Source organism: Camelina sativa, chromosome 12 (genome assembly GCF_030686135.1).
Source record: "Camelina sativa cultivar CO46 ecotype springtype chromosome 12, ASM3068613v1".
NCBI lineage: Eukaryota > Viridiplantae > Streptophyta > Magnoliopsida > Brassicales > Brassicaceae > Camelina > Camelina sativa.
This window is the reverse complement of record NC_141891.1, coordinates 27,895,587-27,907,790: the sequence shown is the minus strand read 5'-3', so window position 1 is coordinate 27,907,790 and position 12,204 is coordinate 27,895,587. Positions and strand designations below refer to the sequence as shown.

The 12,204-nt window shown below is 34.0% G+C and overlaps 1 protein-coding gene across 3 annotated transcripts; it reads right to left on the bottom strand.

Annotated features, from left to right (window-relative positions):
• Positions 1-263: 263 nt before the first annotated feature.
• LOC104732484 (nucleolar protein 56-like) lies at positions 264-2,683 on the bottom strand. 3 transcript variants are annotated; one of them, XM_087479939.1, is made up of 5 exons: positions 2,338-2,683; positions 1,150-1,521; positions 775-1,040; positions 540-688; positions 264-450 (listed from the first exon to the last, which is right to left on the bottom strand). In XM_087479939.1, the coding sequence occupies exons 3-5, from the start codon at positions 969-971 to the stop codon at positions 380-382; spliced, it is 417 nt and encodes a 138-aa protein (XP_087336065.1). In that variant the 5' UTR covers positions 972-1,040; positions 1,150-1,521; positions 2,338-2,683; the 3' UTR covers positions 264-379. The 3 variants fall into 3 exon arrangements, with proteins under 3 accessions (XP_087336065.1, XP_010450334.1, XP_087336066.1); XM_010452032.3 differs by having other exon boundaries at positions 1,150-2,677; XM_087479940.1 differs by lacking the exon at positions 1,150-1,521 and having other exon boundaries at positions 2,338-2,630.
• Positions 2,684-12,204: the final 9,521 nt, after the last annotated feature.

Sequence of the window (12,204 nt, the reverse complement as noted above, 5' to 3'; positions counted from 1 at the left end):
TACCAAGTACATAACTCAGCCATAAAGTCATATATATCATTCATTTACTTTCAAATTGTTTCTTGTGATAACTCAGTCATAACTCATTATAACTCAGCCGTCATATGACCTTTCGTTTTCCCATAATGATTATAACTCAGCCGTGAAGCGTTATTTTGGCGGGAAATAAAAATGCGTGAAAAAAACTCACTTTATGAATTTATTATGCATGTGGATTTGAGCAGGCATAAATTTAGTGATTTTTCGCGTTTCCTTAACAACACTTTTTGTGATATCGAGAGATGTTTTAATTAGATAATTTATTAGGAATATGACAGAACGAAAGACCCAGGAAAAAAAGAAGAATACGTTTGAGAAGACCTAAACAATAACTCAGCCGTTATAAACGATATCTCAGCCTTTCCTCAACTTGTTCACGAAGCTTCTCACCAAAGGTAGTAGTTGCACCATCTGCGTAGGACATATCAGGGTACATAATTTTAAACTTAACAGCATATCTCACTACCGAAAGCTCTTCTCCAAGGTTGTCAGAACTTTACCAGCGAAAAAATCAATCCGAGATGCTAGGGAGCACTTGTTAGAAAGATAACGAGCGATACGACCCTTGTTCTTAGCAGAGGCTCGGCCAATGAAGGAAGAATGGAAAATCAACCCATACTTGGGAGTGTTTCCACGTGTTTTAAGTGCCCTGAAAGACCGCAGCGGTTCATGTCACATGCAGCACTAAAAGAAAAACTTGGGGAAAATTATAAAAGACAGGGCCAGATACTGCACCTGAAAAGCGCCTTCTCAGCTCCAAGAATCTGGAGGGTGGATGATGGGCACTTAGCAAGGTTAGTCAGACTTCCAGCATGTGAAATCAAACGAGCACCAACCATTTCTCCAATCAAAGCTGCCCAATTAGGGGCAATGTCGCTCATCTGAGTAACGAGATAATCATATAGCTTCTTCCTGTAGTCAGCAAGATCCATAACTCTCTGAGCAAAGGTCTGTACGTTGATTCAACTCCAGGAAACTTCTTAGCTCGTCAGTCATAACACCTACCAACATCAGATAAATCCAATTCCAGAGATCAATGATATAATCAAAACAATGAAACAAATTCAGGACGCAAACAAAAATATGAAACAACAATAATTTGAAAATTACTCATAAGCAACATGTCAGCATTCTCATATTCAGTGTCGGAAAATGAGCTTGAGTATTCAGTAGCGTTTGGGTCCTCATCAGTAGTGGATGTCTTGTTTTCATCAGATTCAACTATATCAACATCCAACTCCTCACCACCAGAAACTGAAGTCACAGTTTCCTCACTTGTATTAGCACTGGGAAGACCACATTCTTCATCTTCTCCTCTAGGACTTTGTTCTTTCTTTGGCGATAACTTATCTGCATCTAATTGTTTAGTTTCTTGATTGAGCTCCATATGTGGTTCAGCCACAGTCATCACAACTGATAACACACACACTCTTATTTCACATTGGAACCCGTAAGTTAAAACCCCGTTGATGCTTGAAGATCCTGGAGAGAAAAGACTATGGGTACCTTTGCTACAACTTACAGCTAAAGCATATAACATTCAGACTGAAGATAGAATACATCAAGCAAGATACCAATTTCCTCTCTAAACCAACTAAAAGAATCTGGCTTTCCATTACCTAAGTATTCTAAATTACTTAGATTAGACTACAGAAGACAAAGCTGTAGGCTTCTGTTCATAGCCAAAGTAAAATCTTGCAAGTAATCTTAAGAGAAGCACAACCTAAGTATTCCTTATGTTCGGATTTGAAGCTGCATCTACTACTTTTGAGCAACTGAGACAAACCCCACTTCAGTTCAGAACAATTATACTCAAAGAATCTGAAAAATTACTTGAAAAAAAAAAGAGGAAGCTAGCCCACGACCAAGACCAGAGTTGGAGCTCACATGGCAGAAAAGAAAGTAAAGTTGAAATATTTGCAACCGAACTCAGCATAGAAGATCTCAATTGGGTACCACAATCTAAGTATTTCTTATGTTCCGATTTGAACGAAGCTGCCTCAGTCACTATAGCAATCTACAAAGCTCGAAACTTTTTGAGCAACGGGTACAAAACCCGACTTCAATTCGCAACAATTATGCTCAAAGAATATAAATAACCATCAAAGAATTGAATCTGACCTACGAACAAGAACAGAGCTAGAGCTCACATGGCATCAACAAAGACAAAGAAAAAAAGAAAAAAGAAAAAAAAACATATGGAACCAATCTAAAGCAAAGCAAATGAGTAAAACTCATAAAGAATAAAACTTAGAGCTAACATATACAAGAAAGAAGATAGAGGGATGATGAGATTACCAGAGAAAAAGAGAGAGTAAGTGAGAGGGTTTGGGGGTGCTTGTAAGAAAGAAGATAGAGGGATGATGAGATTACCAGAGCACTTGTAATCTCCGAAGGTGACTCTTAATTTCATGAAGACTCACATTCGGAGACGGCGTTGATTTGGTTGAGAGCATCGAGAGCATACTGGTTTCAGGGTTTAATACGATTTGTTTAATGGCAAGAGAGTGGATAAAGACAGAGTATCGACGTCGCATAGTTCCGCCGACGAGAGACGATGAGAGAGAGGTTTTTTTTTTTGGGTTATGAACAGTGGAGACTGTTTAATTTTCCTTTTTGACATACACAAGAAATGGTTAATGATGTGGAAAATCGAAAATGATGTGTATTTTAATTTGTTAATATGTATTTTTTTTTTTTTACTCAAAACGGAAAAACAAAATCCAAAGGCTAAATTGTAATTATTCCCTAGACACTAAACATTTGAGTATTTTTCAAAAGATTTATATATATGAGTAATAAACCAACTTTTGGATAACATTTGAGTAATTCTTTCTCAAAAAAATTATGACCTTGATGGATAAATTTTCTGGCTCCGCCACTGATCTGAGGCGAGGTTGAGAACATATGCCAAGAGACCATACCATCTTTACATGCCAAGCAATTTATGGAAAAACCAAACTTCCAACTGTTTAGACGGTAGAAGAAAATACAATTCTTATATTACTCTGGAACTACTATAACAACTTGCAAAGGTAGTTGAACAAGTGACAGACTCGCTTGACCACACAAAACACAGTTTTCTAATTAACTTCTAAGTTTAACTACTTTATATGTGTTATATACATATGGTCATTGTATTTCTATTAATTTCCTCACGTCCATTACACCAGTTAAGAATATATAGAAAATATACTCGATTAACATAACTACATTATGACATTCTCTATATACACATTGAGAATAAGAAGTGAGTTGGCTGCTTTAAAACACCGAAGATAGATTTACTTTAGGGAGATTTACATGGAGACACATTTTGTGAGAAACTTTGTTCATTTAACACACTTTTTGACCATTAGGCACTTTTTTGCCAACTTTTTTACTGTTCACATTATTTTTAGACCATTTTAGCCCCAAATATGTTTTTAAACTTTTTTGCCAATTTCATCTCTCTCTTCCTCTTCTTCTTCCTCTCCATCAATTTGTTTATTTCTCTTTCTATTTGTTCATGTCCAACTTGAAATTAGATCTCCTCATATCTGATTTAGGTGTATTGTTGTTGTTATTTCTCTACTTTTTTCAATGGAAAGGAAATTGCACTCATACTTCCTTTTTTTTTTATACAATTTTCATAAAAGAAGATCGAGAACCTTTGCTTATATAATGTGAGTTCAATTCATTTTCTGGGTTTTGTTCTGGATTTCGATTTTGTTTTCTGGATTTTGTTCATGTCTAATTCGTCTCCCCTTAATCCTCAAAACCAATGATGTCCACAAAATAATGACCATATGGTTAGTTTACATGTAAATTGACCACGTGATGTCCACGAAACAGTGACCATATGGTTAGTTTCATTGTGGTATCAACAATCAATTCCCATATATTTTTATTTTAAAGGGTTGTCTACGAGACAATGGTCATATGGTTAGTTTAGATGTAAATTGACCACAGGATGTCCACGAGACAATGACCATATGGTTATTTCTTTGTGTCATCAACAACCAATTCCCATGCATATGTTGTTTTTCTTAAGGGTTGTCCACGAGACATTGATCATATGGTTAGTTTACATGTAAATTGACCACGTGATGTCCACAAAACAGTGACCATATGGTTAGTTTCTTTGTACCATCCCATATCTTACCTTTCTTAAAAGTCCTTGTGGAGAGAACGATAACAATAGAAAATGAATTGGAGATCTATGGTTTTTCCTTATTTGTCCTTTTATTTTGTAGTGAAATATTTTTTTTTTAATATTTGGATTGAATGTTTTATTAAGATTTAAAAACAAAAAAAAAATTGGATTTCATAATAATTTGGCATTTAACCAAGTCAAAGCTTTGTATCTGGAGTATGAAAATAAATTAGAGATATGAAAAAGAAGGTATGACAGCATGTGTGAGAATGATATCATGGAGGGAGGGAGTGAGTATCGAGAGTTTCCTCATTTTTTTGTGGTGAAGATGTTCATTGGAGAGAGAGTGTAACAACCCGTCCCGTGGATCCCACTAGCCTCACTGCTAGCCGCCCAAACGGACCCCAAGCTGGCCCTGCAGGGCATCGATCCTAACCCCTCACTGGGCAAATGGAACTATTCATCCAAATCCACAGTAGGTTATTGGTGTACCAGGCGTTCCTCGAACCCTGGTCCCCACCCTTTAACAACCTTCCCACAGGACAAGCTGTCACCAATTGATCTGCAGGTCAATTGGTGGCAACTTGTCCTGTGGGAAGGTTGTTAAAGGGTGGGGACCAGGGTTCAAGGAACGCCTGGTGCACCAATAACCTACTGTGGATTTGGATGAATAGTTCCATTTGCCCAGTGAGGGGTTAGGATCGATGCCCTGCAGGGCCAGCTTGGGGTCCGTTTGGGCGGCTAGCAGTGAGGCTAGCGGGCTAGCAGTGAGGCTAGTGGGGTCCACGGGACGGGTTGTCACAGAGAGAAAGAGAGTGATGAAGATGATAAATCTGAAAATTAAGAAATTATAAAAGAAAGAAAAAATAAAAAAATATTACTGTAAATAAAAGAAAAAAAAAAGATATTGTAAGGTTTGTTGAACAAAAGATGTGGTTAGGATGATATTTTTGTTTTTTTATTGAGCATTATTATGTGCATAAAAAGAAGGGTAAAGTATAATTTCAGAACATTTTTGAAAAGTAATCTGGGTTTTAGTCAATGTTTTAAAACCCAGACCAGATCGACCGGTCGAACCGGTTTAACCGCGAATCTGAAAGTATGCCAGTCCGGATACTTAAAAACCAGATACTAAGAAACTCGGATAAAACCGGAAAAACCCAGCTAAAACCCGCTAACCGATGGTCTAACCGGCAGTCCGGGTCAATCTGGATCAATTTCAACACTTAATTGATTAACTTAAACGAGCATTATATAAAGACGAAATATGTGCTGCTTTCTTTATGCTCCGATGTGGGACAAAATTTGTTGTACGTGGTTTTTTTTTTCAGTCATATTTTTTAATATTAATTCATGTGGAAGGTAGAAATAATTTTTTTTATTAGTATTCTGATATTATTCTATTATATGTTTTTGTTCTTGTTTGGATTTAAATTTTATAATCATAAGAAATAAATTTTATAATTATTGCTCAAAAATATATATTAACTAATAACTGATAGATATGGAAAAATATTGTTTGGTTATTCATAAAACCAAAGTATAAACATATATATATATATATAATATATATAATGAAATTAGTAAATTAATGACTCACGGTCGGACCGGATCGACCCAGTGACCCAGAAGGTTGTCCGGTTCGCTTTCCGGGTCAGATTTAAAAACATTGGTTTTAGTACGTTCACTATTCAATATTTTAAAATTGGGTGTGATTGTGAGAGGTGAGAGGGTGAGTGAGTGTGAGAGACGTGAGAGAGAGGGTGTAAGACCAATACCAACCCATCTCCATTTCTACCTTCAAACTCCATTTTGGAGAAAAACCTTCTCCAACCTCACTTCATTTCCATCTTCAAAATGGAGATCTCTATATTTGTCTCTATATTTGGAGACTTTTTATTCATTTCTCCATTTTGGAGTTGAGTTTTTTTATTTGCAAATCAGTCCCTTAAATTTATATCGATTTATATTTTATATCTAAATACAGTTAAATATTATTATTTTCTACTTAAACTTATAAATAATAAATTTAAATTTCAACAATTAACATATATAACATCAAAAATAGACAATACAAACAAAAGTACCAAAAAAACATTACAACCAATAAAATTTAAAACATATAATATGACTTAAACTGAAGATTAAAAACAACTTAATACAACAAATACTAATTAATTGTTGAATGTTGTGTAATGTAATATTGTTCAATAATAAATTCTAAATATAAATAACATGCTAAAAAAAATTTTTACCTAAAAATAAAATAATTGGGTCAAATTTGTAATTTTAATAAATAAAGGATCATTACATAAATTAATATTAAGATATAAAAATAATATTCTAAGAATATTCTCTTTTGGAGTCAAATATGGAGAAATAGGTTAGAGTAAAATCATCTTCAAAATGGAGTTACTCCAAAATAGAGTCAAAAATGAAGAAATGGGTTGGAGATGCTCTAAGAGATAAAGAATTATTGTGGGACCCATTAGTGTGAGAGAGTGGGGAATCGGTGTCACTGTAATATTTTTTTTTAATTTAACTCACCCCATGTCTAGTTATTCAGATATTTGATAATATAATTTTTTTTAAAAAAAATTTCAGATACAAAAATACTATGTTTTTTCCTTTATAATTTGATATGCATTTTGTTTTAGTTATTTAAAATATGTTTTATACCAAAAATCATATATGCAATGGTTTTGTACAGATAATAATTTGTATAGATAATAGTCGGTACATATGTCTGTACACATAATAGTCTGTAATTTATTCAAAACCATTGCGGTACATATGCGTACAGACCTCTGAATGTCTAAGAAGAAAACAAATTACATCTACACACTTAATAATTTGTACACATTGTAAGTTTGTACAGATACATAATTTGTAAAAAATATTTAATATTATCAAATAAAAGCATCAAACAAAATGCATATCAAATTATAAAAAAAAATTTTAGATTTTTTGTATCTGTACAGATAATAGTCTGTACACATAATAATGTGTACAGATGTAAGTTTTACAAAATGATTGCGATACACACATCTGTACAGACATCCGAAAGTATAAAAATTAAACAAATTACATCTACACACTTAATAATATGTAGAGACTTACATTACAATATGTACAGATGTCTGTACGGATACATAATTTGTAAAAAATATTTAATATTATCAAATAAAATCATCAAACAAAATGCATATCAAATTATAAAGAAGAAAATTTAGATTTTTTGTATCTGAATTTTTTTTTCGAAAAAAAACTTAATATAAACATGTATTTAAGTAACTAAACATAAGAGGTATGTGTAAAAGAAAAAAAAAAACTACAGTCTCACACGTTGCTACAGTGAGAGACCACCTACTTTTGCTATTTTGAATAGCTAGCGTACTATAAATCGAATTTCTTTTCCAAAACGCACTAATTCTATACATATTCCTAAAAAGAATTGGTTGGGAAAGAGGTTGTTTAGTTAAAGGATGTTTTTGACAAAAAGTGTGTTGTGGACAAAAAGTGTGCTATTGTGATATTAAAGTTTCAAAAAGTGTGCGAGAGTGCAATATTCCCTTTTTTTTTTATATAAACCCTATCGGCTGATCCGGTCAGCCTCGGTAGAAACGCACCAAAGTGCTTCGGAGTGGACTTCTCCCCGAAGGGCCACCACACTGTCTGTCCCGAGTTTGGAATGCTTTCCGACTAATGCCAGGGGATAGTCAGGCCGCCTGCATTTCTGACTACCAGGTAAACCAATTGGACCAAGGCCCAACTGACAGACTTCCCACACAACCATGATTTTTGTTTCCAGGGTGGATCGAACCTGGGTTAGTTCCTTCCAATCTTTCCCCAACCAATATTCCCTTTACTTTAACGTTTTCTATATACACGCGTTTTCTATATACACACTGAAAATAAGAAGTGAGTTGGCTGCTTTAAGAGGGGGTATTGAACTTGATTTTTAAAAGATTTTGTAGGATTTTAATATTTTAGAATTTTGAAAGACTTTAGTGAGTTTTTAGAAGATTTGATTATTTTTAGAGTTTTTATATTAAAAAAAGAAAGAAAATGAAATGTGATTTTGTGAGATTTTGTGATAAACTTTGGATGATTTTACAATATTTCACAATACAAAAAAAGGAAAATTTGAATCCAGTATTTGCTTCGGCCTTGGAGGCGCTCTCTCCTCAGCTTTTTTTCGAGTGTCTCTCTCTCTCGCAGTCTCGCTCATGCCCGCACCAGGATTCTTCTCTTCCACGCCGCTTCTCCGGCATTGTCCTGTATCAAAACAGAGGAGGGAGGAGGAAGCTGCTTCCATGTCGCGCCTCGCCGATTATTTCATCCTCACCGCCTCAACACTTGTTCTGGGAGTGGATTTCGCAAGTTTAACAGTAGAACTCAAGTGTAACTATTTTACAAGAAAATATTTGCGGAAGAATAGAACTCAAGCCATAGCAGAGTATTTGGGTTCAACTTCAGATCCTAAGAAGCCAACTGGGAACCCAAGTTATCATCCTTCAGAAGATATCAGAGCATATTTGCCAGAGAATCCTGCAGATTCTAGGCTTTCACCTCCTGAAACTGCTAGAACCATCATTGAGTGTGTCTTGTTTAGGTGAACAAAAAAGGAACCCAGATGCTTTCAGGTTTACTTGGTATTGGAGTTCATGAGAATATTCTCTAGCCGGATATACCTTATGTAATAGATCAGCATGGAAATATATACTTTCAAGTAAAAGAAAATGAAGACATAATGCAAACTTTGTTGCTTCTGAGATTTATTATTCGCAACGACACCTTCCAAACCGCATAAACCAAAACAAACGAGTGAAAAGGAATCTTGATGATGTACCTACAAGAAACATATTCAACTGCAAGTTTCTGTGTATTAATGGGAAGTGTCCTCTCACTAGTCAGACATGAACTAACAACTCATGTTAACGGCTTAGTCTTGATGATGTATCGTTGTGTTATGTTTATGTGCAAAAAAAAAAAGACTTCAGTATTTTCAACGACACATTCAACTAAAATTGTCTTTTTCATTAGTTTTGATGCAGATCACAAATGGAGTAGCAAAATAACCCAGAAAATTAAGAAATTTGGTGGAAATATCAACAATAGTCATACTAAGACACAGGAAAAAGCAGATGATGATTTCGATTTACATTTTAAAAGTTATGGTCACTTTCTCAGAATATATCCAAAATAATGCAATCTGCAAGTAGCCAACTTTGAGCCCAATTTCCCATCAAACCACAAGGAATCAGTAGATGATATATATCATTGGAAAGATATATCTTTAACGTTTCTAGAACATCTTTCATAGCTTGATTCTGAGGTCTGTACCCAAATAAAACGAAAAGGACAGAATCAACCTTGAGACAGATAATTATCTTCTTCTCACCTGAAATATTATTCTCATTATTCTTTGATTTATGTGCAAGTACCAGCAGCATCTCTAAGAATCATATTCTACAGGCTACATCTTTGATGCATCTTTCTTTCCCATGTCAAGAACCATTGTTGGAGGTATGATCAAGAACAAGATTCCCTTTTTCTTCACTTTGAACCTTTTCTATGAACCTCTTGTGATGAAACTTTTTGCTCTTTGCTATTGGTTTCAGCCATCCTTTCCCCCTAGTTGATTGTGTGTCTCAAAACAAAAATATCCAAGCCAAGGCACAAACATCAACACAACTACAAAAACACAAGAGTTCCTACCAAAAAAAATTGAGCCTCTATAAATTGCAGAACATATAAGTTCAATACTCTCCTCTAAAATACAAAAAACACAAGAAGTCAATGTTCAAGCTAGCTACGCAAACAAACTCTCAAAAGGGAAGGGATAAGAGAATAACATCATTGACCCTGTAACGTATGGATGTGAACGAACAATGCATAACACCATATGTCAGTTTGGATTCCATCGATTGCAACAGTCCTTCACAAACAAATGTGTGAGAGCGAGAGAGAATACACACCCAAAGCAACGAACGCAGCCAGCTTACCAACAGAGATGATGGTGGTTTGATTCACGAACGAAGCTTCATGACTGTTGCAATCAATCATTCTCTCCTAGTGTTGATTTCCCAGAAAAATATATTATGATTGAAGGTTTGCAGAAATCGATCATCTCTTCCCTAACCGTTTTTTTTTAGTTTTGAAATCCTTCAAAATTCTACCTCAAAGGATATGATTTTGAGAGTGGTATTTATCAACTAAAAACAAAAGAAAATCTCCTAAAATCATTCAAAGTATCATTCTAAAAAAAAGTTGTGATATTTTGATTAACAGAAGATTTAAGGTTGGTTTTATAAATTGTTGATTGAATAACACAGGATTCTGAATTATTTTAAAGGAATTTACATAAATCTTAGTTGAATAACATAGGATTTCAAAATATTTTTAAAAATTCTTAATTGAATAACAAAGGATTTTAATAATCCTCTACAATCCTTTAAAAAATAAGTTCAATACCCCCCTCTAAAACATCGAACTTAGATTTACTTTATCGTTCTTAATTTTTTTTTTAAATAGCAAAATTAGATTTACATTCGAATATATTATATATCAAAATGTGAAGTTAGATTTACTTTATCGTTCTCTAGACTATAACTCATATTCTACCAAGACTATTGAATCAAAATATTCCAACCAAAACAAAGTTGAAATTAAAATCCGAGCTGCTTTTATGCTCCGGTATACAGTATACTTCCATGTTTTGAAGAAAAAACCAAAATTTATAAAATGGAAGAGAGTTTAATTCCCAATAACTTTTTATGTTTCGGAAACTTGGCTAAAGCCTCAAACATTCTATAAAAAGGTCGACATGAGTTTTACTCGTGTGGAGAAAATTTATGGAATGTTTCTTACCTAACACTAGAATGAATTTTCCTCAATATTACTCGTGTGGTTTTTAGTTTCCCAAATAAAGTTATACTTCACGTGAATCCTTTTTGGTCATCGGTCCCCACCCTCACGTTTCATTTCCTTTTTGTCATGTCAGTATGATATATTTTAAAATGGTTGTGGTTATGAGATGAGTAAGGAAAAATGTTACCACATGTATGATAATGAATATGGTAATAATACACTAATTACTAGTAGGTGAATATCTACAAAACACACGGGTTTTTATTATTATTCTTAAGACTGGTTTGGTTTCTTTTGTGACCAAGCCAATCTCCTTGTACTGTTATAGTTTCTATAAATATAGGCTATAGCTACAGTTTGAAACAAGTTGGCCGATTATTTATATGGCACAAAAATTTAACTATTCTTGGAATGTTAATATTACTATTAGCAATTTACATCAGATTTTCATTTGAGAGTTTGTCCTAAGAAAAATAAAGTACATAATTCTAATTGAGAAGTCCATATATCTTTTTCAGACCCGTAATCAGAACATGTTATATGGTTTCGTTCCAAAAATAAATTTAAACCAATGACCTAAACTATTGAGTCTTTGTAAGATCCATAATGTTAGTGTAGAAGAGACAAGAGACACACAATTTTTAACGAGGTTCAGCAAATGCCTACGTCCTTAATCTTTGTTGGAAATACTTCTTGAACACAATTACAGTTAGTGTTCAATATTGGACTTACACAACCCTAAGATCTTCTCTTAGCTTGTTCCCAATCTATTTCCAACCCACTAAGAGATCCCTAAGATCAACACAAATGATCTACACCTAGGACTCTCACTTAGAAACAAAACCCTCACCCTTTTCTCTCAAAAATGCCAAAAGGCTTACAAGGTTTTTTCTCTCTTTTTACGTTCTGGAGAGATAAGTTTCTAAGTCCTAGACCCTCTATATTTAAGGGATTTCGTGCCTCTCCCAAGGCTATCAACTTTCCTAAAATCAAGAGGAAATATTCCATTTAACTTTATTCTTTGTTAAACGAATATTTCCTAATCCCACTAAATCTTCTAAATATCTTCAAGCTTCCTTTTTCTTCGTGCTTTATCTCCAAGTAATATCCTAAAACATGCCTTAATTATATCTTCACAAATCTTCAAAACCGAGACA